Genomic DNA, 24,866 nt, shown 5'->3' with positions numbered 1-24,866 from the left:
TATTGAACATAAAGACACTTTATAAAGTATTTCAAGGGTTTATCCCATCCCACCATGGACATCTGCAAATATTTGCTGAATGACTTTTATTCCCCACGACAGGTAGATTATCCTTGAAGATGCAGAATATCCATGAAGATGGAGAAACTTGCTGCAAGATGGACCCTCAGAAGCGCCTGAGGAAAATTCCGGTAGGCAGTCCTCACGATCCAGTCCAGGGGCCAGCAGTCCGGTGTCATGGTTAGTCCTCAATCCCCACCCCACTGCCCCCTTTCAAATAGGAAACGATCTTGGAAAGACAGCCCAACAGTTGGAGGATAAACGTAGCAAGCCCCCTTACTCTGACATGAAGGTATACGGAAGAATAAACCTCTCTCTTTATCCGTTCTCAAGAACATTCTGCATTCTAAAGTGTTATGCTGGAAGGCTGGCCGATCGGTTAACACCTTCTTGGTGTTCAGTTAAAGTTCTGCTGCTCTAGGAAGACTTCCATCTGATTAAGGAAAACACGGCATGGACCACGTACAGCAGAGTGGCTACATACGAAAACACCTGCAACCGAGATAAATGACAGTTAACTGGGTATTCACGGGGGGAGTTCAGAAAGCCATGGGCTGTCCATGCTGGGCTGGCCGCTCTCGCGGTGCTCAGGGTTGGTAGCCCTGGAGCGTGTGGACGCCACTGCTTCCCATTACACATGCAGACGTACTCTCCTGTGGAGCCCGCGTGCGACCCAGAATGCCCTGAGCACAGACTCCAGGTGACCTCATGACACCCTGGACTTGGCTTGCAAGGTCAACCCTCTGCCTGCACATGTCATCACATCAGTGCTGCCTAACTAGAAATGAGGGCCCCCAGAGACCCCTCCAATGATAATTGCAGGCGAATATGCCCTGCTCTTCATGGAAAACTTCCTTCCTGCACACCAGTAGGACCAGAGTCCGCCACTGTGATCCCAGTGGCCTTGGCCAAGAGAGTTTGAACACATGGATTTGCCACCTGGGTATCTTCTGACCTCGACCAGAATTTTATTTGGAGGGAGCCAGGCCATAGGAAGTGAGGGGCTGGGATGGGGAGGAGGGATTTTGAGCTTTTGGCAAAAGGAGGGGGCTTACTGAGAGAGCTGCTGGGAGCAGAGGCCAGGAAATGCAGCAGAAAGGTCACTCCATGCATGCCCTTTTGGGGATTATCACCCAGCTCTGGGTGGCTGGCCCCCAGAGGTTTCCTGCCCCTTAGCAAATACCTGCACCTGGCTTGTGACCTTGGGTGTGAGGGTCAAGAGTTTCCAACCGAGGCACAGCATCCAACTGGCTGCACTCCCGTGACTTGAAAATTCTCGTAAAACCAGCAGTCATGGTGCCCCCCCTCGCCCTGCCTCCACACCTGGGTGAACCCTCACCCTCATTGCCAGGGGCAGTGAGTAACTTGAGTTATTTAATAACCAGGCAAAAAAATCCATCTGGGAATCAGACACCCTGTCCAAAGGGAGCAGTCACAGATGAGTGAGAAGCCCTCAAAAGAGACCTCTGCCTATCAGGCAGGAGCAGTGTACCGTGTGGGGACTTGGGGCCCAACAGAGACCCTCAGCAGGAGCTCCTCAGAAGAGGGGCAGGAAGGCGCTACACTGAGGAGAGAGCGCCAGGACCAGGAGTGGACGTGAACTCAGACCCTCAGAAGCCCCTCTCCATGAGCAATGGCCATTGCTGTCCACCACAGTTAAGACCTCGGAACCACCAGATTTCTCCAGAAATTTCCAGCTACTTTTAGTCAACTCTCAACAATCCTCAGGATCCCTCTGGTGCAGGCTGTCTGCTGCCAGCCCAGGAGAGAGGGGGAAACTGAGCTCTTGAGGAAGGTGTGGAGTTACGGGAGAGAGTGAGGGGTGGTCAGATGCTCGTGAAGGCCAGGCACGTGGGGGAGAGGGTCTTGCCAAGCCTTCTCACATCCTCAGACCGCCCCCACATCCGCTGCCGCCACCCCACCCCAGATCTTGGGAGAGGCATGTGCGGTCTGGGCAAGGTCTGGGGTTAAATTCTGAGCCTGTCTTCAGGATCCCTTCTCCCCCATGCATGGACACAACTGATATTTTGAATACAAAGATGTGACTTTACATGAAAACGGGCTCATATTTCCCTTGGTTGGTGGGGGAGGGGGGTGTGTTCAGCCCAGCATATCGGGCCCGCAGGCAGCATTTAGATTCCTGATTCTGCCCCCGTGACTTTGCCAGAGTCTTCTCAGGGCTCTCCAACTGAGCTCACAAAGATATGGGGACATGATCAGTCATGAAAAGGATAAATAGATGATGCTGGTGTAGTCATCAGTGGAGCAGTAAACAGCAAAGAGAACAAACCTCTACTTCCCCACCCAGCGATGTGGAACAGCCTCACAAACCTGATGTGGGGAGAGAAGCCAGACATGGGAGCAGGCACACAGTGCTCATGGGGACCCAAAGCAGGTGGAGTGGACCCCAGAAGCTAGACACCAGGACGGGGTTTATCCTGAGTGAAGGGCATGATGACTGGGCAGGGCACAAAGGGGACTTCTGGGATCCTGAGTGAAGGGGCATGATGACTGGGCAGGGCACGAAGGGGACTTCTGGGATCCTGAGTGAAGGGGCATGATGACTGGGCAGGGCACGAAGGGGACTTCTGGGATCCTGAGTGAAGGGGCATGATGACTGGGCAGGGCACGAAGGGGACTTCTGGGAGCTGCTTGTTATGTTCTGTTTCTTAGTCTGGACATTTGTTACACGGAGGGTCGTGAACTATGAATAATGGATGGATTACGGAATTCATCAAGCTGTACCCCTGTGTCCTCCCCTCTCTAGAAGCCTATTTGTGCTGTTATTTAGTTGCTAAGTCGTGTCTGACCCTTTTGTAACCCCATGGACTGAAGTCCACCAGGCTCCTCTGTCCATGGGGTTTCCCAGGCAAGAATACTGGAGTGGGTTGCCGTTTCCTTCTCTAGGAGATCTTCCTGACCAAGGGATCAAACCCACCTGTCCTGCATTGGCAAGTGGATTCTTTACAGCTGAGTCACCAGGAAAACCCAAGACATCTATGCTGTATTTTGATAGAAAGTAAAAAAGTCAGAACGTGGTGGAGCCCAGCAGTTTTCAACTAGAGGTTAGACCAGTGGACAGGGTCATTAACTCACCCCACTTGGATTGTTAGTCAAGTGCTGGCCCACTATCCACATTCCATCTAGGTTTCACTGCCCTTGTCTGCAGTAATTCTACAGAAATGGTTGTCAGATGCCTGACTGATGTCTGTTCAGAGAGAAGGCTTCTGGGGTCGGGTTGGGGGCGGTACCTGTGGTTTCTCTAGCGAGGGGGCAATGAAACAGTCATCTGAAGGTGATGGAGGCAGCAAATGATTCGTCTCAAGGGAAAGAGAGCCTGCTGTGATTCTGTTTAGAATCCAGCCATCTTGGGAGATGATCCCATATGGGAGAGGCTCCCACTCTGTGGGACAGTTGAGGGGGTCCCAGGGACCATGAGGGGGCCCTGCTTATGGCACTGGGCAGTGGCTGGGAGCTGAGGGGAGCGTGTGGCTTCCCCAGGGAAGGGGATGGGCCCCTGGAGGCTAGCAGACAGGCTTCGAGGCGCTCTCCCCGAGACCTGTCCCTCTGGGAGCAGGAAGGGCACCCCCTTCCCAGAGCCCAGCGGTGCCCACCCCGTGGGCTTTCTCTCCGCCTCTGTCCTGCCTTTCCCCAAAGGGGTGGGGCAGCACAGCTTTGGCACTGGGGGCGGGCATCTTGTAGTCTGTCATCACATCTGACCTTGGGGTTTACTTAATTCATAGGTTGCTCACTATAAATCTGGGCGCTGTTTCTGAAGCTTTTTCTTAGTTTTTAAATAATATCCACAGTTAGAAATGTATCTGATATAACGAGTCAGCATACTGGGGCAAGCCCACACATGCGTAACTCTGGAAAAGAGTTTTATTAAAGGATATATTCTCTTATTCCCTGTCATCCTGACCCATCCCAGCAACAAGAAGATTCAGATTATGACCTCACAGCCTGCCAGAGGGTCTGGCTTCCCAGGTGGAGGACGTTCCTTTCAGAGCTCAGAGACTTGCAGGCAAGGTGCCCCCCAGATACACAATCTCATCCTCTCTGTCCTCCTAACGGGGGGAAGGTGGTTCCAGCGCCCGTTCCACCCGTAGCTTCAGGGGGTAAATAAGGTTGTCCACAGGAGCCCACACACTGCCTGGCCCCCACGGGCACGCACCCTCCTGCATCTGCCATCTCAAAGCCCGCCCAGCCTGGGCAGTGCGCACTGACTGGCGCCTGGGAGCCTGGGCACACCAGTTCCCTCCTCTGGGGCTCTGTTTCTTCAGAAATGAGGGGGGAGTTTTATTTTAATTGAAATCTCAGATCAGATCAGATCAGTCACTCAGTCATGTCCGACTCTTTGCGACCCCATGAATCGCAGCACGCCAGGCTTCCCTGTCCATCACCAACTCCCGGAGTTCACTCAGACTCACGTCCACCGAGTCAGTGATGCCATCCAGCCATCTCATCCTCTGTCGTCCCCTTCTCCTCTCGCCCCCAATCCCTCCCAGCATCAGAGTCTTTTCCAATGAGTCAACTCTTCGCATGAGGTGGCCAAATTGAAATCTAGTGAACTAAAAAATAGCAGGGAGGGCCTGGGCAGCCTTCCACTCAGTACCTGTGACAGAGAGCAGTGGGAGCTGGGAACAGGGCACCTTGACGGGGGACTCACCACAGCAGAGATGTTTTCATGGTAATATTTGTAGAGGAAGCCGTCTTGCAGCTGGATGGCGGCCAGAGCTTCCAGGACAGAGGCACCAAAGTAAAACAGGGAGGCAACACAGTGGTAGGCTGCGTCCTGCGGGGTCAGAAAGAGCCATCAGAGAGATGGGGCGGCCAGCTGGGAGGCCTGGGGCGGCTGTGGTCCAGCAGGGCCTGTCCACCCCGCCTGACCCTGCCTGGCCTGGGCCAGGCGCCTCCACCAGCCTCCGCCACTTCCTTTGTCACCCCGCCCCACCCCCTCCTCAGAGACACTGATTGCCCAGGGTCGATGGACTGAGCTCGGTCTCACCAGTCTGGGGGCAGAGTAAGGACTTTGATGGAGGAGGGGCACTGCTTTCCTGTGAGGTGGGATCTAGTCGTGGGTCGGGGAGTGGCCCTTTCTGCATGCAACTGGTAGAAATCAGTTCTGGGCCCGAGAAGTGTCCGCTGTGGTCACAGTCCCCAGTTTGGATGTGGCCTCGGTGCTCAACTCAGAAACAAAGACTCAGGCCATTTGTATTGTTGTTTTGTTGTTAGCTTTTTTCTTGAAGGATGACCAGGGATGGGGGCTCCAGTTATGTTTAAAAGCAAAACAAAAGGAACTTCCCTGGTGGCACAGTGGGTAGGAATCCACCTGACAATGCAGGAGACACGGTTGGATCCTTGATCTGGGAAGACTTCACATGCTGCGGGGCAGCTAAGCCCATGCGCCACAGCTACTGAGCCTGAGCTCGAGAGCCCGGGAGCCACAGCTAGAGAAGCCACTGCAGTGAGAAGCTGGGTACCACATGGAGAGAGGCCCCACTCACCTCAACTGGAGCAACCCCGAGCAAAGCAGCAAAGATCAGCACAGCCAAATAAATAAGTAAAAAAAATTTTTTTTTTTTTGCAAAAAAGGACTAGAGCAGACTTTTGAGTAGTTATAATTTTCAGGGGTTTCTAAAGTCTAGGCTGGAGGCCTTTGGCGAGTAAGAGGCCTGGCTGACGGCCCCACCCCGTCCAGGGGAGGTCAGGGCAGCTGGCCCAGGTGTCAGTTTCCCCCCTTCACGGGCCTCAAGGCAGAATTCACGCGGAAGGGAGATCACAGGCCATCTCTCCCCCGGCCAGGCTCCTCTCCGGTGACCCTGCGTTAGAGGCGGGGACGGGAGCGGGGCAGTGAGCACGCCTCACACCGGGCAGCGGAGCCCACCCCCAGCGCCCCAGCCCCTCCCCGGAGGCAAAAGCCAGTCCTGCGGGTGGTGGGAGAGGCCGACCAACCCCTGGCAGGTGCAGGAGGGACAGGGAGGGATGCTGGGCTGCTGGTTTCCAGGAAAAGGGTGATCGCAGAGGAGAAGGCAGAGCAGCCCCTGGAGAACCAGGCAGGGACAGCATCAGTCAGCCTCCTGCCGCGGGACCCCTGGGCTGCTGTCGCCACTTGGCCTTGGAGGGCGCGTGGGAGACACCCACAGGGCTCCTCACCCCGCACTGGGAAAGCCTGCCTCCCAGGGGACAGCGCCCATCACTACCCCCTGCCCCAGACATGCAGAGCTGGACTCACCAGGGTGATCCATGATGTTCTGTTGCCGTGGGCGCCAATTACATACAAGAAGGCCAGGACAGTGGTGGCTACGAAGCAAAACACAGACGCGAACATGACCCAGCCCTGGATTAGCGGAATAGGCACGTGGGACGAGGAGACCAGGATCCACACCAGCCCCCCAAAGACCTGCAGAGGGAGGCAGAGAAGGGGTGACGGTCAGACCAGGAAGGCCAGACCCCGAGGCTGCGCTGGGGAGCCAGGGCACTGCACAAATACTAACTCAGTTCATCCTCACAGTGTCCCAAGTGTGGGCCTGACCCACTTGTGAGATGGAGAAACAAAGGCACATGTGACTTAATAGGTTATCCCTAGAAAGGATTTATACCATCCAGTTTTATCAGTAAAGGGCAAATTCTGGGATTATGTCTTTCCTGGTATTTCTTATAGAAAAATATCCTTTTGGTTGGAGCGGGGGGAAGGCTATGCTGTGCAGTTTGTGAGCCAGCGACTGAACCCAGGGCCACGGCAGTGAAAGCGCCAAGTCCTAACCACTGGACTGCCCGGGAACTCCCCCAAATATTCTTTCTTTTATAAAATGGTAGTGAGCAGCAGATTCTGTTGGTCTTGGCCAAACAAATTAGCCATACTATATCGTTAGCATTTAATAAAAAACTTGATTTTGAAATCCCCAAGTCTCAGAAGTTCTCTGACTGTTGGAGGAGGGGTGGAGTGGGGAGGCCCAGGCCAGCCTGATCTCAGGTTTCCTAGGACAGGCATGAGACGAACACTCCTCCCTGCCACCATTATCCAGAAGACACCCTGCTTCATGTCCCTCAGGGTCAGGGAGCCCCCAGGATCGTAAGGACAGACATAGGGGTCATGACCTCAGTGCCCTGGTCTAGCTCCCTCTGTGGACAAGGCACAGTCATGCTGGGAGTCTCTGTGCCTGCTTTCCCTTCTTGTCCCTCTCCATCCTAGTGAGGTCACCTCAGCCGCCCCAGCGTCCCTAGCCAGAAAAGGCCTGGGCTGGGACACAGGTGCACGTGGCTTTGCAGTCAGAGGGTCCAAGGAGCGGCAGAGCTTGGCGTCATCCTCCTGAGGGTCTGGGGGTTGAGGACGGGCCCCCTCCTAGCCCTGCATCCCCTGTGGTGTGACTGCACGTGGCCACACCTCGACCCTGTCTCCCTGAACCTGCTGCCTGCTTGCTGGGTAAGAGGCAGCACTTCCTCACAGGTGTTCTCTGAGCCTCTTAGCTGAGAAGCACCAGGGGACCATCACATTTGGGTAGAAAAATCAGTGCAGTGAAGAATCTGCAGTTATCAAAGCCAAGGTGGGCCCAGTGAATCAGATGCAGGCAGCTCTCACCAGAAAATTCCTCTAGTGGTGACTGAGAGTTAGTGGGACACACTTTCCAATAATCAGTGGAGCAAAGTCCATCAAATAAGCCCCTCAGACTGCCGTAGGGTGAGATGGGTGTGTAGGTTCATCCATAACTGCCTTCAAGATCAAACAGACCGCTAGGCCTTATTCACAGGAACAGGGACAGAAGGATGTGAGCGTGCCGAAGGGTGAGACGGATTTGGACTTGGAAGGCACGAGAGCATGGCTTGGAGAAGAGGGTGGATGTGGCATGCCCATTACACGAGCAGGCACATAATGTGGGAGGGCCTCCCCACCAAATCCGCTAGAGGAGGCCCCGGCTTCCTCCACTGCAAATGGCACTTAGGGTGGCGTGAACTGCCTGAAACTGTGGGCATGCGTGTGAAGCTTCTGGCCCTGTGCCTGGCATCACCCAGGCAGGGGGAAGACTCCTAACAGGATGCCAGCAGCCCGGGCCATACAGACCCCGAGTCAGTCAGTGACAACTCAAGACAATTACCAGCCCTGAGTGGGCAGAGTAGCACCAACTGGGACATGGCCCCAGTAGAGGTTTGAAGGGAGAGGTGGACTTAGCTGATTTCATTTGTTTTTAACCACTCAGTGATGTCTGACTCTGTGATCCCGCCAGGCTTCTCTGTCATGGGATTCTCTAGGCAAAAATACTGGAGTGGGTTGCCATTTCCTTCTCCAGGAGATCTTCCCGATCCAGGGATCAAACCCACATCTCTGCCTCTCCTGCACTGGCAGACAGATTCTTTACTGTGCCTGGCCAAGTGGTCAGGACGAGGCTTTCCAGGGGAGGAACAAGCACCTCACGGACCCAGAGGCTGCTGGAGCAGCAAGGACGGCTTAGGAAGGCAAGAGGTTGGGGCACAAGTGGGAGGAGTTGCGGCTGGAGGCAGTGTGACCTCCACACGAATTGCTGGGCCACCTCGAAGGCTTCCCTGGCCCCACTCAGTGGAAAGCCGAGATTCAGCATAAATCATGTGGCTGAGCCAGTGCCAGGCCACACTCCACCTACAAAGTTTGCAGAGAGCAAACAGAGCAAGCCGAACACCCACACCCAGGAGATAAGGCGTCCAGGGCAGGGAGCAGTCCACCCCACCCTGGCCTCAGCACCCCACCGGCCAAATATTTGTCAAGAGCGAAGGGGTAGGTGAGGGTTCAAGCACTTCTCCTCCTAAAGAAAAGCCGGAGGGGGCTCCCAGGAAGCACTCTGAGAGGCAATGGTTCTGAAATGTCAGTCACACCAGTGGAGGCATGGCCCCAGTTTCCAGTCATCTCTGTCACCAGGCCTGGTTCCTGCCACCCCTGGCCTGCACCCTGGACATCATCCTCCATAACAGAGATGGTGAAGCCAGCAGGGGTGGCCTCAGACGAATGTCTCTAAGCTGAGTGGCCCGAGGGTCACCAGGCTTGAGCTCTCTCTCTGGGTCCCTGATACCCCTGCTGGACAATGCAGGTGGCGCCTGGGCTAAGGCACTGTGGTCCTTAACCATCAGTCTACACTGCCTGGGTCACCTTCAAAACCCCAGTGCCTGGGTCTCATGCCCAGGAGAGGAGCAGAGTTCTAGGACAAGAAGCAGACATCCCAAACTCTTTGCAAAGGCTTTGGAATGTGTTTCCATAACACAATCGGTCCATGGATGATGTTCCGGTAACTCTTGTCAAACCCGAAGAAATGGCTTCTGTCTCTAGTGTCTAGCAATGCTGGCCAAGATGCCACTCCAGTTCCCAAGTGGCTCCAGTTCAAAGTTTCCTTTCCTCTTCTTAAGCTTCCATCCCTGTTTTCTTGAACGTGGGAGTCACTCCTCCTTGGGTGTCCTCAGGACGCAAGGACATAGCCTGTGTGTGTGTGAATGGAGTGGAGCTGGGGATCTGAGCCACCCTGGTGTTTTAGGACTGGAAACTGCCATCTTTCACTCTGTCTGGTTTTAGATGCTGAGCGGAGGTGAAGTGCTGTAAGAACCAAGGGTATTGTACAAAACTAGACAAAAAATTGCCAAAAAGTTTTTATTGGTTGTTCACTCCCATCGAATTATTTTTGTGAATAAAATTTCTTCAGCAAGTGGTCTTGGGGAAGGCTCTCATGTGAACTCAGAGTAGGTCCTTTCTCTTTCTTTTTTTGGCCACACCACAAAGCATGGGGGATCTTAGTTCTCCAAGCAGGGATCGAACCTGTGGCCCCTGCATCAGGAGCTCAGAGTCCCAACTACTGGACCACCAGGGAAGTCCTCTGTCTTTTCATTTCTGAGTTAATCAAGAGGAGGCAGGTGAAGGTGGTTAAGGGTGTAGATTTCAGAATAACTGAGTTCGAATCAGCTCTGCCACATTTTGCTGGCGACTGGTTGTCCCTGGGCTAATTCCTTCCTCTCTGGTCCCTATCTGAAAAACAGTGACAGCAGCAGGTCCCGCCCCATGGGCCTGGGGTGAAATGGGTGTGTACCTGCAGGAGCAGCGCACACCAAGTGCTCTGGATACTCACTGTCACGACTGTCATATGATGGGGGGAAGCCTCACCTGTAGCCACGTGCAAGCCCCAGTCAGGATGGCAACATGTACTTATCCCCGCTAGACCTCGCTGGGACCCAGAATTTTAAAATAAAAATAAAAGTTCAAAAGCATCGAAAAGAGAAAACTCTACCATCTCCTAGAAATCAAAAGTTGGGGGAAATTTGTCTGGTTCTGCAAAAGGGAACAGAAAGGACATAAAAAGATGAGAAAGCCTTCCTTCAAACAATGAGCTTTGGTTACAAGAGAGGGAAAAGGATTCCATCGGCACATTCTTGAGACTGGCAGACCGCCTCCTTCGCTTGTGCAGGGCCCAGAGCTCCGGGTCCACAATCGTCCCAGTGTTTTCACTGCCGGACTCGGATCACTGAGGACAAGGCAGAATTGCTCAAATTCTCTGAATATTTTTCTGGGGTTCCATTTTACTCTGTCAAGGCCACCACGGGCAGGCACTCTTCCAATAGCAAGGCAAGACGTTTCCCAAAGAGGACGTCCCACGCAAGGTTGTTAAGACACACACCTAGTAGTGTGGTCCCTGGGGGCTCAGAGTCAGAATTCCCAAGCTCCCAGGGCAGGGGGTGGTCCTGAAGGCATGTGTGGACAGGAGCCTGTGCCTCTAACCCTGGACGGTTACAGGGAAGTGGCCACAGAACACAGCCAGCCGGGACCCCCAAGCCCTTAGGTGCTCTCCCAGGAACAGCAGCTCCAACTCGTGTTTCTGGAAGTGTCTGTGCTCACTGAACTCTTTTGGCAGTCAGGGATCATTGTGATGCCAGGCAGGTCTGTGAGGGTGGCCTGACCTGTAGAGGAACCATGTTCCTGGAGAAGCAGCAGTCCCAGCTCTAAGTCTTGGTTGATTGAAAAGAGCAATCATTCCATGAGGTAGAGTTGAGGGCATTTTCCTGTGTGTGTGTGTGTGTGTGTGTGTGTGTGTGCGCGCGCGTGTGCACGCGTGCATGCACGTGTGTAGAGGCTGGGTAAGGATGAATTATTGCAAAGAACAGTTTGGCCACCTGATGCGAAGAGCTGACTCATGGGAAAAGACCCTGATGCTGGGAAAGATTGAAGGCAGGTGGAGAAGGGGACAGAGGATGAGATGGTTGGATGGCATCACCGACTCTAAGGACATGAGTTTAAGCAAACACAGGGAGATGGTGAAGGACAGGGAAGCCTAGCGTGCTGCAGTCCATGGGGTCACAAAGAGTCAGACACGACTGAGCGACTAAACAGTAACAGCAGCTGCAGAGAAGGGAATAGTCACCAAGTCAAGAGGACGGGAGCATCAAACAGCAGGAGGAAGCACGGAAAGGGAAGTCAGAGCACTGAAGACTTCCCCAGGACCCAAGAAAACGGGTCTGAGAGGGAGGCTGGGGCCTCTTCCGGTTCTGAAAGGCAGAGAGAACAGGAAGCAAGCACTAGTTCTGATATGAGCCCCTCCACTCTTGTGTGGAGGGACTGGGCTCCCAGCAAGTCTAAGGAAAGCCTTCTTTCACTTGCTCACGTACTCAGTCACCCACTCATTCATTCATTCACTCGTGCATTAGCAGACACTGAGAGCAAAGTGCGCTGAGGGCAGGTACGGCCAAGGAGGCAGACTTTATTCAAAGCTACACTAGTACCTGGGGCCCGCCTCTCTCTTCCTGTCCTCTCTCATCCAGTCCTACCGCCAAGCCCCACCGGAGCAGCTCTGGGGCCACCGAGGGCAGAGTCAGGTCCTGGTGAAAGTGTCGGGGCCCCAGTGAGGAGGACCAGCTAAGCACCACTGCCCAGGACAGGGACAGCGCCCAGAAATTTGCACAAGGTCCCCCCTCTGACCCTATGGAGGTGTCTGGGGCAGGTCAGAGATTCTCTGGGTGGGAACCCTCTCCTCCTCTACCAACTGAGACGTCTGGCCTCTGAGGCTACTCCCATGGTGAACACTAGGAGTGGTGCTAAGGCTTTGTGACTCAGTTTACTTATGAGGTGCTCTGCCCTTGTGGCCCCTTTGTCAGTAGGCTTGTTCTTTCTGGGGGACCCATTATGACATCACCCTCCCAATATAGACTTAGATAGTGTCCCTTTTTCTTCCCAGGTGGCTCAAGTGGTAAAGAATCCAGCTGCCAATGCAAGAGATGCAGGAGACTCGAGTTCGATCCCTGGGTTGGGAAGATCCTCTAGAGAAGGACATGGTAGCCCACTCCAATATTCTTGCCTGGAGAATTCCATGGCAGAGGAGGCTGGTGGGCTATAGTCCATGGGGTCATAAAGAGTTGGACACAACTGAGCGTACACGCATGCACTCAGTTCAGTTCAGTTCAGTCGCTCAGTCGTGTCCAACTCTTTGCAACCCCATGAATCGCAGCACACCAGGCCTCCCTGTCCATCACCAACTCCCGGAGTTCACCCAAACTCATGTCCATTGAGTCGGTGATGCCATCCAGCCATCTCATCCTCTGCCGTCCTCTTCTCCTCCTGCCCCCAATCCCTCCCAGCATCAGAGTCTTTTCCAATGAGTCAACTCTTCCCATGAGGTGGCCAAAGTACTGGAGTTTCAGCTTTAGCCTCATTCCTTCCAAAGAAATCCCAGGGCTGATCTCCTTCAGAATGGACTGGTTGGATCTCCTTGCAGTCCAAGGGATTCTCAAGAGTCTTCTCCAACACCACAGTTCAAAAGCATCAATTCTTTGGCGCTCAGCCTTCTTCACAGTCCAACTCTCACATCCATACATGACCACAGGAAAAACCATAGCCTTGACTAGACGGACCTTTGTTGGCAAAGTAATGTCTCTGCTTTTGAATATGCTATCTCAGTTGGTCATAACTTTCTTTCCAAGGAGTAAGCATCTTTTAATTTCATGGCTGCAGTCACCATCTCCAGTGATTCTGGAGCCCCCAAAAATAAAGTCTGACATTGTTTCCACTATTTCCCCATCTATTTCCCATGAAGTGATGGGACCAGATGCCATGATCTTAGTTTTCTGAATGTTGAGCTTTAGGCCAACTTTTTCACTCTCCACTTTCACTTTCATCAAGAGGCTTTTTAATTCCTCTTCACTTTCTGCCATAAGGGTGGTGTCATCTGCATATCTGAGGTTATTGATATTTCTCCTGGCAATCTTGATTCCAGCTTGTGTTTCTTCCAGCCCAGCGTTTCTCATGATGTACTCTGCATAGAAGTTAAATAAGCAGGGTGACAATATACAGTCTTGACGTACTCTTTTTCCTATTTGGAACCAGTCGTTGTTCCATGTCCAGTTCTAACTGTTGCTTCCTGACTTGCATATAGGTTTCTCAAGAGGCAGGTCAGGTGATCTGGTATTCCCATCTCTTTCAGAATTTTCCACAGTTTGTTGTGATCCACACAGTAAAAGGCTTTGCAATAATCAGTAAAGCAGAAATAGATGTTTTTCTGGAACTCTCTTGCTTTTTCGATGATCCAGTGGATGTTGGCAATTTGATCTCTGGTTCCTCTGTCTGTTCTAAAACCAACTTGAAATCTGGAAGTTCATGGTTCACATATTGCTGAAGCCTGGCTTGGAGAATTTTGAACATTACTTTTCTAGCATGTGAGATGAGTGCAATTGTGTGGTAGTTTGAGCATTCTTTGGCATTGCCTTTCTTTGGGATTGGAATGAAAACTGACTTTTCCAGTCCTGTGGCCACTGCTGAGTCTTCCAAATTTGCTGGCATATTGAGTGCAGCACTTTCACAGCATCATCTTTCAGGATTTGAAATAGCTCAACTGGAATTCCATCACCTCCACTAGCTTTGTTCGTAGTGATGCTTTCAAAGGCCCACTTGACTTCACATTTCAGGATCCTTCACATTTCAGGATGTCTGGCTCTAGGTGAGTGATCACACCATCGTGATTATCTTGGTAGTGAAGATCTTTTTTGTACAGTTCTTCTGTGTATTCTTGCCACCTCTTCTTAATATCTTCTGCTTCTTTTAGGACCATACCATTTCTGTCCTTTATCGAGCCCATCTTTGCATGAAATGTTCCCTTGGTATATCTAATTTTCTTGAAGAGATCTCTAGTCTTTCCCATTCTGTAGTTTTCCTCTATTTCTTTGCATTGATCACTGAGGAAGGCTTTCTTATCTCTCCTTGCTATTCTTTGGAACTCTGCATTCAGATGCTTATATCTTTCCTTTTCTCCTTTGCTTTTCACTTCTCTTCTTTTCACAGCTATTTGTAAGGCCTCCCCAGACAGCCATTTTGCTTTTTTGCATTTCTTTTCCATGGGGATGGTCTTGATCCCTGTCTCCTGTACAGTGTCATGAACCTCTGTCCATAGTTCATCAGGCAGTCTATCAGATCTAGTCCCTTAAATCTATTTCTCACTTCCACTGTATAATCATAAGGGATTTGATTTAGGTCATACCTGAATGGTCTAGTGGTTTTCCCTACTTTCTTCAATTTAAGTCTGAATTTGGCAATAAGGAGTTCATGATCTGAGCCACAGTCAGCTCCTGGTCTTGTTTTTGCTGATTGAATAGAGCTTCTCCATCTTTGGCTGTAAAGAATATAATCAGTCTGATTTCGGTGTTGACCATCTTGTGATGTCCATGTGTATAGTCTTGTGTTGTTGGAAGAGGGTGTTTGCTATGACGACTGCATTTTCTTGGCAAAACTCTATTATTCTTTGCCCTGCTTCATTCTGTTCTCTAAGGCCAAATTTGCCTGTTACTCCAGGTGTTTCTTGACTTCCTACTTTTGCATTCCAGTCCCCTATAATGAAAAGGATATCTTGTTTGGGTGTTAGTTCTAAAAGGTCTTGTAGATCTTCATATAACCATTCAACTTCAGCTTCTTCAGCGTTACTGGTCAGGGCATAGACTTGGATTACTGTAATATTGAATGGTTTGCCTTGGAAACGAACAGAGATCATTCTGTCGTTTTTGAGATTGCATCCAAGTACTGCATTTTTGACTCTTTTGTTGACCATGATGGCTACTCCATTTCTTCTAAGGGATTCCTGCCCACAGTAGTAGATATAATGGTCATCTGAGTTAAATTCACCCAACCAGTCCATTTTAGTTCACTGATTCCTAGAATGTTGTCATTCACTCTTGCCATCTCCTGTTTGACCGCTTCCAATTTGCCTTGATTCATGGACCTAACATTCCAGGTTCCTATGCAATATTGCTCTTTACAGAATTGGATCTTGCTTCTATCACCAGTCACATCTGCAACTGGGTATTGTTTTTGCTTTGGCTCCATCCTTTCATTCTTTCTGGCCTTATTTCTCCATTGATCTCCAGTAGCATATTGGGCACGTACCGACCTGGGGAGTTCCTCTTTCAGTATCCTTGCAGAAGCATGGCCGAGAGGAGCTACCCCACGTCCGAGGTCAGGGGCGGTGGCCAGGAGGAGCTACCCACATCCAAGGTAAGGAGCAGTGGCTGCAGTTTGCTGGAACAGCCGTGAAGAGATGCCCCAATTCCAAGGTAAGAGAAACCCAAGTAAGATGGCAGGCTCTGAGAGCGGGCATAGAGGACAGACACACTGAAGCCATAATCACAGAAAACTAGTCAATCTAATCACATGGACCACAACCTTGTATAACTCAATGAAACTAAGCCATGCCATGTGGGGCCACCCCAGACGGGTGGGGCATGGTGGAGAGGTCTGACAGAATGTGGTTCACTGGAGGAGGAAATGGCAAACCACTTCAGCATTCTGGCCTGGAGAACCCCATGAACAGTATGAAAAGTATGCATGTGCTGCTGCTGCTGCTGCTGCTAAGTCGCTTCAGTCGTGTCCGACTCTGTGTGACCCCATAGAGGGCAACCCACCAGGCTCTGCCATCCCTGGGATTCTCCAGGCAAGAACACTGGAGTGGGGTGCCATCCACTGCATGAAAGTGAAAAGTGAAAGTGAAGTCACTCAGTCGTGTGACTGAGCAACCCCATGGACTGCAGCCACCAGGCTCCCCCGTCCATGGGATTTTCCAGGCACGAGTAGTGGAGTGGGTGCCGTTGAAAGCACGTGCTAGTGTCCCTTTAATCTGAAGGTGAGGCCAGGACCCAGGGGGCCTTGAGTCTGTTGGTGAGGAGATGGATAAAGGTTTGGGATTCAGAGATAGGCTGTGAGTTCAGATCTGCAGTTGATGTTAATAGGACGAGTATGGACTGTGGGCCCCTGTCCAGGCCGGATTCCCTTCTCCTGGGGGTTGCAGGGAAATCTCCTCCTCCCCAGTACCCTTCTCTCTCCATGGGCCTGGTTATAAGCATGAGGGGGTACTTCTCCCCCTCCTTCCTGCTCCTCTCTTCTTGCCCCTCCCCTCCTAGCCCGACGGCATTCTAATAGGAACCAAGGCTCCAGTGTGGAATTTTAGGTCAGCTGAGACTGGCTGTGTAGCCCTTCTTCCCACTGCCCATCGATGTGTGACAGCTTTTCTTCTAGTTCCTACAGATGTTTTTAGGTCCTAGGACCTTGGTGTATTAAAATGATTCAGCACGGGTCATTCTGTCCCAGTGTGAGTGCAATATTGATCACATAGTGGGAGGGACAGAGTCCCTGGGACGGCAAGGAGATCAAACCAGTCAGCCCTGCAGGAAACCAACCCTGAATACTCATGGAAGGACTGATGCTGAAGATGAGCTCCAACACTTTGGCCACCGGGACTCATTGGAAAAGACCCTGATGCTGGGAAAGACTGAAGGCAAAAGGAGAAGAGGGTGGCAGAGGATGAGATGGTCGGATGGCATTACTGATGCAATGGACATGAACTTGGGCAAACTCGGGGAGACGGTGAGGGACAGGAAGGACTGATGTGCTGCGGTCCATGGGGTCACAGAGAGTCGGACATGGCTCAGCAACCGAACAACAACGAAAAGGGAGGGACAGGGAGCCTGGGAATTGAGGCGGAGAGTCAAGGCTGCTACATTACCCTCAGAACTGGTTACACCACTAGAGACTGCCCACCCGGAGGCTACCAGGAACCACAACTTCCCACCAGAATGCAGGAGGCAAGTCAGAGTCCCATGATGCACAGAGTACCAGGGCCCTGCCCTATGCGCCGTGGGACAGTCTGGAAGCTGTGAGGAGCTGGCCCACGTCTCCTCAAGGCAGTGCCTCAGGGCCCAGGGGTGTCAGTCACTTGCTGTCCTCACATCCCTCAGCATCCAGAAAGAGCACCCTCTGGGGCATCTCCTCAATGCCTAACCCCAGGGGCCCTGGTCCAAAGCACCAAGACCAGGTGACAAGTGAGAGCCAGGAGGAAGCCCAGCTAGGCTTGTATGAGGGGTGGAAGCTGGTGTTCAGCACTGAATCCAGGAAGAGGCAGCCCCCAGCCAGGTGCAGACTGGCCCCATCCCACCTTGAGGCCAGCCCCAGGTGGCCCAGTCCCCATACCAGCCCTTCCCCCAGACAATGTGTCCTGAGTCCAGAGCAAAGCCCTTGGGTAAAGAAGACATGGTACACATATACAACGGAATATTACTCAGCTATGTGAAAGCACAAAATAATGCCATTTGTAACAGCATGGATGGAACTGCTTCTGCTGCTGCTGCTGCTGCTAAGTCACTTCAGTCGTGTCCAACTCTGTGCGACCCCATAGATGGCAGCCCACCAGACTCCCCTGTCCCTGGGATTCTCCAGGCAAGAACGCTGGAGTGGGTTGTCATTTCCTTCTCCAATGCATGAAAGTGAAAAGTGAAAGTGAAGTCACTCAGTCAGGTCCGACTCTTAGCGACCCCATGGACTGCAACCTACCAGGCTCCTCCGCCCATGGGATTTTCCAGGCAAGAGTACTGGAGTGGGGTGCCATTGCCTTCTCCCATGGATGGAACTAGAGAATCTCATACTAAGTGAAGGAAGTCAGAAAGAGAAAGACAAATACCATATGATATCACTTATGTGCATGTGAGCTAAGTCGATTCACGCATGCTAAGTCACTTTAGTTGTGTCCGACTCTTTGCCACCCTATGGACTATAGCCTGCCAGGCTCCTCTGTCCATGGGATTCTCCAGGCAAGAATACTGGAGTGGGTTGCTGTGCCCTCTTCCAGGGCATCTTCCTGACCCAGGGATCGAACATACGTTTCCAGCATTGGCAGGCAGGTTCTTTACGACTAGCGGCATCTGGGAAGCTCTGATATCACTTGTACATGGAACCTAAACTATGGTACAAACAAACCCAGCTACAAAACAGAAATAGATGCACAGACACAGTGATCAGACCTGCTTCCAAAGGTGAGAGGAGGAAGGCAAGGGGCGGACTGGGAGTCTGCGGTTAGTAGATACAAACCTCTGCACTTAGAATGGATGAACAACAAGGATCTCCTGTAGAGTACAGGGAACTATATCCAATCGCCTGGGATACACCGTAATGGAAAAGAATATTAAAAACAGAATGTAAACCTATGGTTGCTTCATATTGATGTTCGGTAGAAACCACTGCAATACCATAAGGCAATTACCCTTCAACTAAAAATAAACAAATTAAAACAAATAAAACCAGAATGTATACATGTGTAAACCTGAGTCACTTTGCTGTACAGTAGAGATTGGCACAACACTCCAAATCAACTGTTCTTCAATTAAAAAAAAAAAAAAGCCAAGCCATTCCTACAGCGGCTCAGAGCTAGCCTCGGCAGGCAGTGTGACCCTCCTCCATGCTCTCTGGCAGCTGGAGGGGGAGGGGGTGGGGGGCATGGAGGTTGTGGGTACAAATAGCCAGCCTAACCCTGAGTGTGAGATGTGCCTTTGCAGGGGCATCTGGAACCTGCCTCGTCTCTTCTGACAGCTCTCAGACAGAGAAAGGGGCCCCATCAGCGTTGACTTGGGGGTGACTTACGGAAAACTTAAAAAGTAATCTTTTTCAAGGCGGCTTGGTCGTGATGACACATGAACTGAACGCACAGATCCGGGAGCTAAGTGCATCTTCACGCTTAGCATTTTCCAGAAAACAGCTCAAAGTCACTGTTGCCTGATCAAAGTAGCCTTCCCGTTCTTGAAAAACTTGAAAAGTCAAGTGTACCTCAGCTCCAAGGACAACCCCCTGAGAGACTTCCACCTCCCCTCCCTTTAGAGAAGAAGAAAGGTAAAAACCCAGCTGTGCCCTTAACAGCTGCAGGGAGGGGCCTGCAACACCGGAGATACTCAGGGCCAGGAGTCAGAGGGCACAGTCAGGGAAGCCAGGCTGGCCAGCACTGGCCAGCAGGGCCGGCCCCCACTCTCTGGTGACTGGAGGAGAGGTGCTTGCCAGGAACCCAGGGGAACCTCAGGGCGCCCGGCTCCCCGCCCAAGCCTTTCACTGTCCCCCCTTAAACATTCAGGGTGTAGACTGGCCTCCCAAGGACCACTCCAGACCCAGCTGGGTCACTGGGGGCCAGGCGGTGGCATCACGTGCAGACTCTTGGACCTGCCCAGCAGCTAGCGGCTCAGAGCCTCCAGGGTGTTTGTAGCAACAAGGCCTTGGTGGGTGTGGGCTCCCCAAGATCTCCGAACTGTCCCTTCACCCTCTGGGGGAGCTAGGGGAGAAGAGGGAACCAGGCCTCACCCAGGGCTGCCAGGTGGGCAGAATGATCCCATTTCCTGTAGGCAAAAGTTTGTCATGGGTGTTGGGGCGAATTCAGGACCTGCTGTCACTGCAAGGAGGCCCATCCTGGAGATGGAGTTCCCAAGCGAGTGCCTCCCCTCTCTGAGCCTGTTTTTCCGCCAGCTCTAGAAACTCTAGGTTTCTGGGATTCTACAGCTCTCATCCCCTAGGGGTCTCCAGGCTGCCTTCCCCGTGGAGCCAGAATGCCGACCTCCCATTAGAAAACTGCTTTCTTATCCTGGCCCCACCCCACCCCCACTGTCTAGTTCCCATTCTGTGGTTCTGCTTTTCCCCAAACAGGTGAAGCTCTAGGGTAAGTGCCAGGACTTTTCTCTGCTGTGCTTAGTCGCTCAGTCATGTCCAACTCTTTGAGACCCTATGGACTGTAGCCCATTAGGCTCCTCTGTCCACGGGGATTCTCCAGGCAAGAACACTGGAGTAGGTTGCCATGCCCTCCTCCAGGGGATCTTCCCAACCCAGGGATCGAACTCAGGTCTCCTGCATTGCAGGTGGATTCTTTACCATCTGAGTCATCAAGGAGCCTGGGAATACTGGAGTGGGTAGCCTATCCCTTCTCCAGGGGATCTTCCTGACCCAGGGATAAAACGGAGGTCTCCTGCATTGCAGGCGGATTCTTTAACAGCTGAGCTACCAGGGAGGTCCAAGGACTTTTCTGGTCACCGTCAAATAATAAAAAGCCCCCAGTCACTTTGGGCCCCTGCAAGTCTCACTGTAGTATTAATAACTACTATGTTCAGGCTTCCCTGCAATGCGGGAGACCTGGGTTTGATCCCTAGGTTGGGAAGATCCCCTGGAGAAGAGCATGGCAACCCACTCCAGTATTCTTGCCTGGAGAATCCCATGGACAGAGGAACTTGGCGGGCTACAGTCCGTGGGGTAGCAAAGAGTCGACATGACTGAGCGACGAAGCACAAGCATAGCACATGTTCAGTTCACTGTAAGCGTCGACACGGCCAACGATTCCAGGTGGTTCCCCATCTTCACCCCCTAAAACTGCACACTACAGGCTTTGCCCCTCATCACTTGACCTTCTCTGATCCCTCGGGCTCCTGAGGTGTGCAGGCGGGGGTGGGGGGCAGCAGCGTGCCTGGAGAAGTGGATGGCATCCCCAGCACACTCTCCAAACAAAAGTTCTCTCTCAACGTCCCGGCCGTGCTGTCAGCGGCGCTGCCTCTAGCAGGCTGGGGAGAAGGGAGTTGGGTTAAAGATTATTACATAACTTGTTCTCAGGCAACCCCTCCAAAAGTTTTGAAAGGGAGGTGTCCCTCTCAACACTTTGTGAAAAAAGTTTCCTTTGGGGACCCTGGCTGGAGCTTGAGACAAAAGTATCCTATGTTAACATCCTGTTTTCTGAACAGTGTCATGAAGTCCCTGGCTTAGGCGAGGGCGGTGGCGGGCGGGGGAAGGGAAACCAGAGCCTTGGCTCCAAAAGGAAAAATTCTCTCGGGTGGGTGAGGGGGAACAGGCCAGAGCACAGCCCTGGGAGCTGTTGGGGGAGGGGGACATTTGACATTCTGCCTGCGCCTGGAGGGGGGTGTACACCTGTGACCCGCTGCCTGCTGCAGCAGCAGGGCCTTGGTGGCTCTGCGGTGCTTATGGAGACAGGGTCTGCCACAGCCTTCAGAGGTCAGGAGCCCAAGGGTAGGGGTGCAGGCCTAGGGAAGAGCTGCCTTGCTCCACCCAAGCTACCACCCTTCCCTGCTCCTGGGCAGTTTCCTGGTCTTGGGGAGCTCAGCAGAGGTCCACCCTGCAGACCTGGAGGCGGAAAGTTTGACTGTGGCACCTCCCAGGCTACTGGGAGGTCAAGCATGAGAAAATGGACTGTGAGTAATCAACAACTTGCTGGGCCACAGATTTAAAAAATAATCAAGCCTTTCACACCCATTGGACTAGCAGAAAATTACAAAGTCTGACTCTACCAAGTGAGGCAAGATGAAGCACAATGGGGACTTTCATAAGCTGCTGGTGGGAGTCAGGAGGGTTATACAGTATGGAGACCTTCTTTCTAAAGGAACGCGAAGTCAGCCAGAGTCTTGGAAGGGGCCTGAGAAAGAAGGGGTCCTGAGCTTAATTAAGCTCCATCAGCTTCCTGGTAATCCCACTTATGAACTGGAGTAACCATTTTGGACATCAGTGTGCTAACACTGGGAAAATGAGGGTGTGCAATCCCTATGACCCAGTGAGTCAAATCTCTTTGTGTTCTTGAAAGAAATTCCCCAAAGTACAGGAGCAAACACAAGAATGTTCTTTGGCAGTGCCGTCTGCTGTATCACATTTGGAAATTGCCCAAATGTCCATCAATAAAAGACCAAATAAAGAGTGTCAGTGTGTATAAACCTCAGAACAAGGTTGTATGAAACCCGTGTTGAAGAAGGATGTGTACCATCCTTTTTATAAAGCGGGAAAATATGAAACCACACAGGTGTAATCATAAATAGTTAGGGGTGCAGTAAAAGTCTAACATTGAACACATGTTCAGCCCAGGGGTGGTCCTGAGGCTGAAGGGAAGAGAGTAAGATAATAGCAAAATATCCAGGTGGCTTAGATGACATCTGAAAGCTCTATTTCCTTACTACTGTGGGTAAATAAGGAAAAATATTAAGGTATAACAAAGTTGAGTGATAGTTACATGAATGCCTATTAAAGTATGTATACTTTTCTGTCATTTTTGAAACAGTTTTCAATTTTTAAAAAGTGAAAACGAAGTTGGCACAACAGAAGACTAACCATTTAAAACTGACCTGTTCAATAGCATTTAATACCTTCACGACGTGCACTCACCACCTCTATCTAACTTCAAAGCATTTTCATCACCCCCAAAGGAAACTCCACACCCATTAAGTTGCTCCCCATTTCTCTCTCCTCTCAGCCCCTGGCAAACCACCAATCTGTGCTCTGTCTCTAGAGATCTACCCATTCTGGACATTTCACATAAGTGGAACCAAATGCCATGTGACCTATTGTATCTGGCTCTTTCACTTAGCGTAGTGTTTTCAGGTTTACCAACCTGCACCAGTGCTTCATTCTTTCCTACAGTTGAGTAGTATTCCACTGCATGGAATATCGCTATTCATTTATCTGTTCACCTGTTGATGGGACATTTGGGCTGTTTCCACTGGTTGACTATTATGAATACTGCATGTTCACCTATTCAAGTCAGGGCAAGAGGAGGAAGGTGTGCCAGAGTCTTTTGTGTGAAGCCCAATGAACACATTTTTTAAAAATTTATTTATTTACCCATGCTGTATGGCTTGTGGCATCTTAGTTCCCCGATGAGGGATTGAACCCTGGCCCCTGGCAGTAGAAGGGCGAATTCTTAACCACTGGACCACCAAGGAATTCTCAATGCATTTTCTGATGCCTCGTGTTATAATGCTCCCCAAACAGCTACAAAGGCAGAGTAAACAACTCATTAGGGCAACTCAAGAGATACTAGCAAGTCCTTCTGTGGCTTAAAAATCTTTCTGCCCCATCACACACCTCACCTTTAGCCTTCATCACTTACAATCACCAAATTCTGTCGCTGTAAATACAGTAGCCTCTGAAGGAACGACCTATTGCTTACTATACATGCTCATTTTCAGGCTAAGTGCTGAATAGAAGCACAGAGACGAGCCGTTTGGGGAAGGAATTTTCCAGTGAATGCAAACCCCTTCCACTTTGGGACTGAGTGTCCCCACCTATAAATGGTGTGGCTGATCTTAGAAGTGTCTAGAGCTTCTAGTCCCTTCCTCATTCTGGCTAGCACCAGGATTTAAAGTTACTCTGTATACACTCAGGTTCGGGCTCAATTTCAGTGATATGGTGCCACCAGGCAACCTTGACCCCTTCAGCCCTCTCCCCCATGGGTGCTCCCCCTCTACCCTGCATGGGCAACAGAACCTGCTGGGTTTGGTGTTCATGCCTTCCCCAACCGAGCAGGAGGTAAGAAGCTGAGGTCCATTTTTGAACAGGTTGGATGTTTTCTTTACCAGCTGACTCTCAAGGCAGCCACTACTGCGGTGGGGATGCAGGGACAGGAGTCTCCTGGCTCATGGAACCACACCCAGGAAAGAAATACAGCCCACCCCTTCCCAGGTGAGGGCCTGGGACCCTGGGGAGTTTAGGCTGAGGATGGTTTGAAGCGTCCCCACAGAGAGCACTTTCCAGGAGCCCTGAGGAGGAAGCGCTTTCCCACAGCCTCTGGTTGGGGCTCCAGTGTAAGGAGGGACCAACAGCAGGTGCAGAAGTCCTTGGATGCTCAAGGTCAGCCAAGTCCTGGCCCAGCTTTCAGGTCCCTCTTCCTTCCCCCAGCCTCCACAATGAGCACAATAACTGTGGCAGAGCAGTCACAGCCTGTTGTGTTATTTCCAGATCAAAGTGGTGGCCAATTCCTTCACTCACCAGAAACGTTCAAGGGAAAATAACCCAGATTCGGCTCCTCCTATGACATTAACCCCATCTCCACCCTTCGCTTGGTAATATGCAGGTGTCTTTTGCTGATTTTTAAATTTTAAAACAAAATCCCAACCCTGGGGAGAGCCGGGTGCATCTACAGGGACGCCGATCGCCAGTAAACCCATGGGAAGCAGGTTGGGAGCGCAGCTTTGGACCCGGTGCGCTCCCAATGGACCCGGGCCAGCTTACGACATTTGATCCGTGTTGCGAGTTTGGTTTTTCCATCCAAATCTCGGAGACGGTTTATCGTGGGCTAGAAGGGGCCAAAGTAGCATCGCGGGGTGGGGGTTGGGGAGAGCCTTTCCTCCTGCGGCTACCAGAGGCTCAGGGACCCTCGCGGCTTGCGGCAAAGGAGAGCGCGCTCCATGACCCATCCCGACCTGCCTTTCCCGGCGCCGGCGCCGGCGCCAGGCGCGCCAGCCACTCACAAATTCAAAGATGAAGAGCAGGTCCGGGAAGGTGGTGAAGACAGCGAAACCGCTAGGCAGGCTGCTGACGCCCGACGCCGCTGAGGGGGCCATGCTGGCGGGCTGGCGACGACCTCGGAACCGGACGGGACGAGCGCAGCTCTGACTCTGCGCTGACCGCTCTCTTGCTCGGCGGAGCCCAGTGGCCCGGGCGCCCCCGCGCGCGGGTTAAGAGCGGGGGCGCCCTGGCCGAAGAGGGAGGAGCCCCGGCCGCCGCCGCCGCCCGGTCCCCGCCCGAAACCGTGGGG

At 52.0% G+C, this 24,866-nt stretch overlaps 1 protein-coding gene across 1 annotated transcript; it reads right to left on the bottom strand.

Moving 5' to 3' along the window:
- On the bottom strand, window positions 1-24,810 carry MAL (mal, T cell differentiation protein). Its single transcript, XM_027554540.1, has 4 exons — window positions 24,580-24,810; window positions 6,296-6,463; window positions 4,730-4,855; window positions 1-552 (listed from the first exon to the last, which is right to left on the bottom strand). The coding sequence occupies exons 1-4, from the start codon at window positions 24,670-24,672 to the stop codon at window positions 478-480; spliced, it is 462 nt and encodes a 153-aa protein (XP_027410341.1). The 5' UTR covers window positions 24,673-24,810; the 3' UTR covers window positions 1-477.
- Window positions 24,811-24,866: the final 56 nt, after the last annotated feature.

The sequence above is a fragment of the Bos indicus x Bos taurus genome, chromosome 11, assembly GCF_003369695.1.
Source record: "Bos indicus x Bos taurus breed Angus x Brahman F1 hybrid chromosome 11, Bos_hybrid_MaternalHap_v2.0, whole genome shotgun sequence".
Lineage (NCBI taxonomy): Eukaryota > Metazoa > Chordata > Mammalia > Artiodactyla > Bovidae > Bos > Bos indicus x Bos taurus.
Note: the sequence above shows the minus strand (reverse complement) of the source record. Positions and strands in the feature narration are given on the sequence as shown.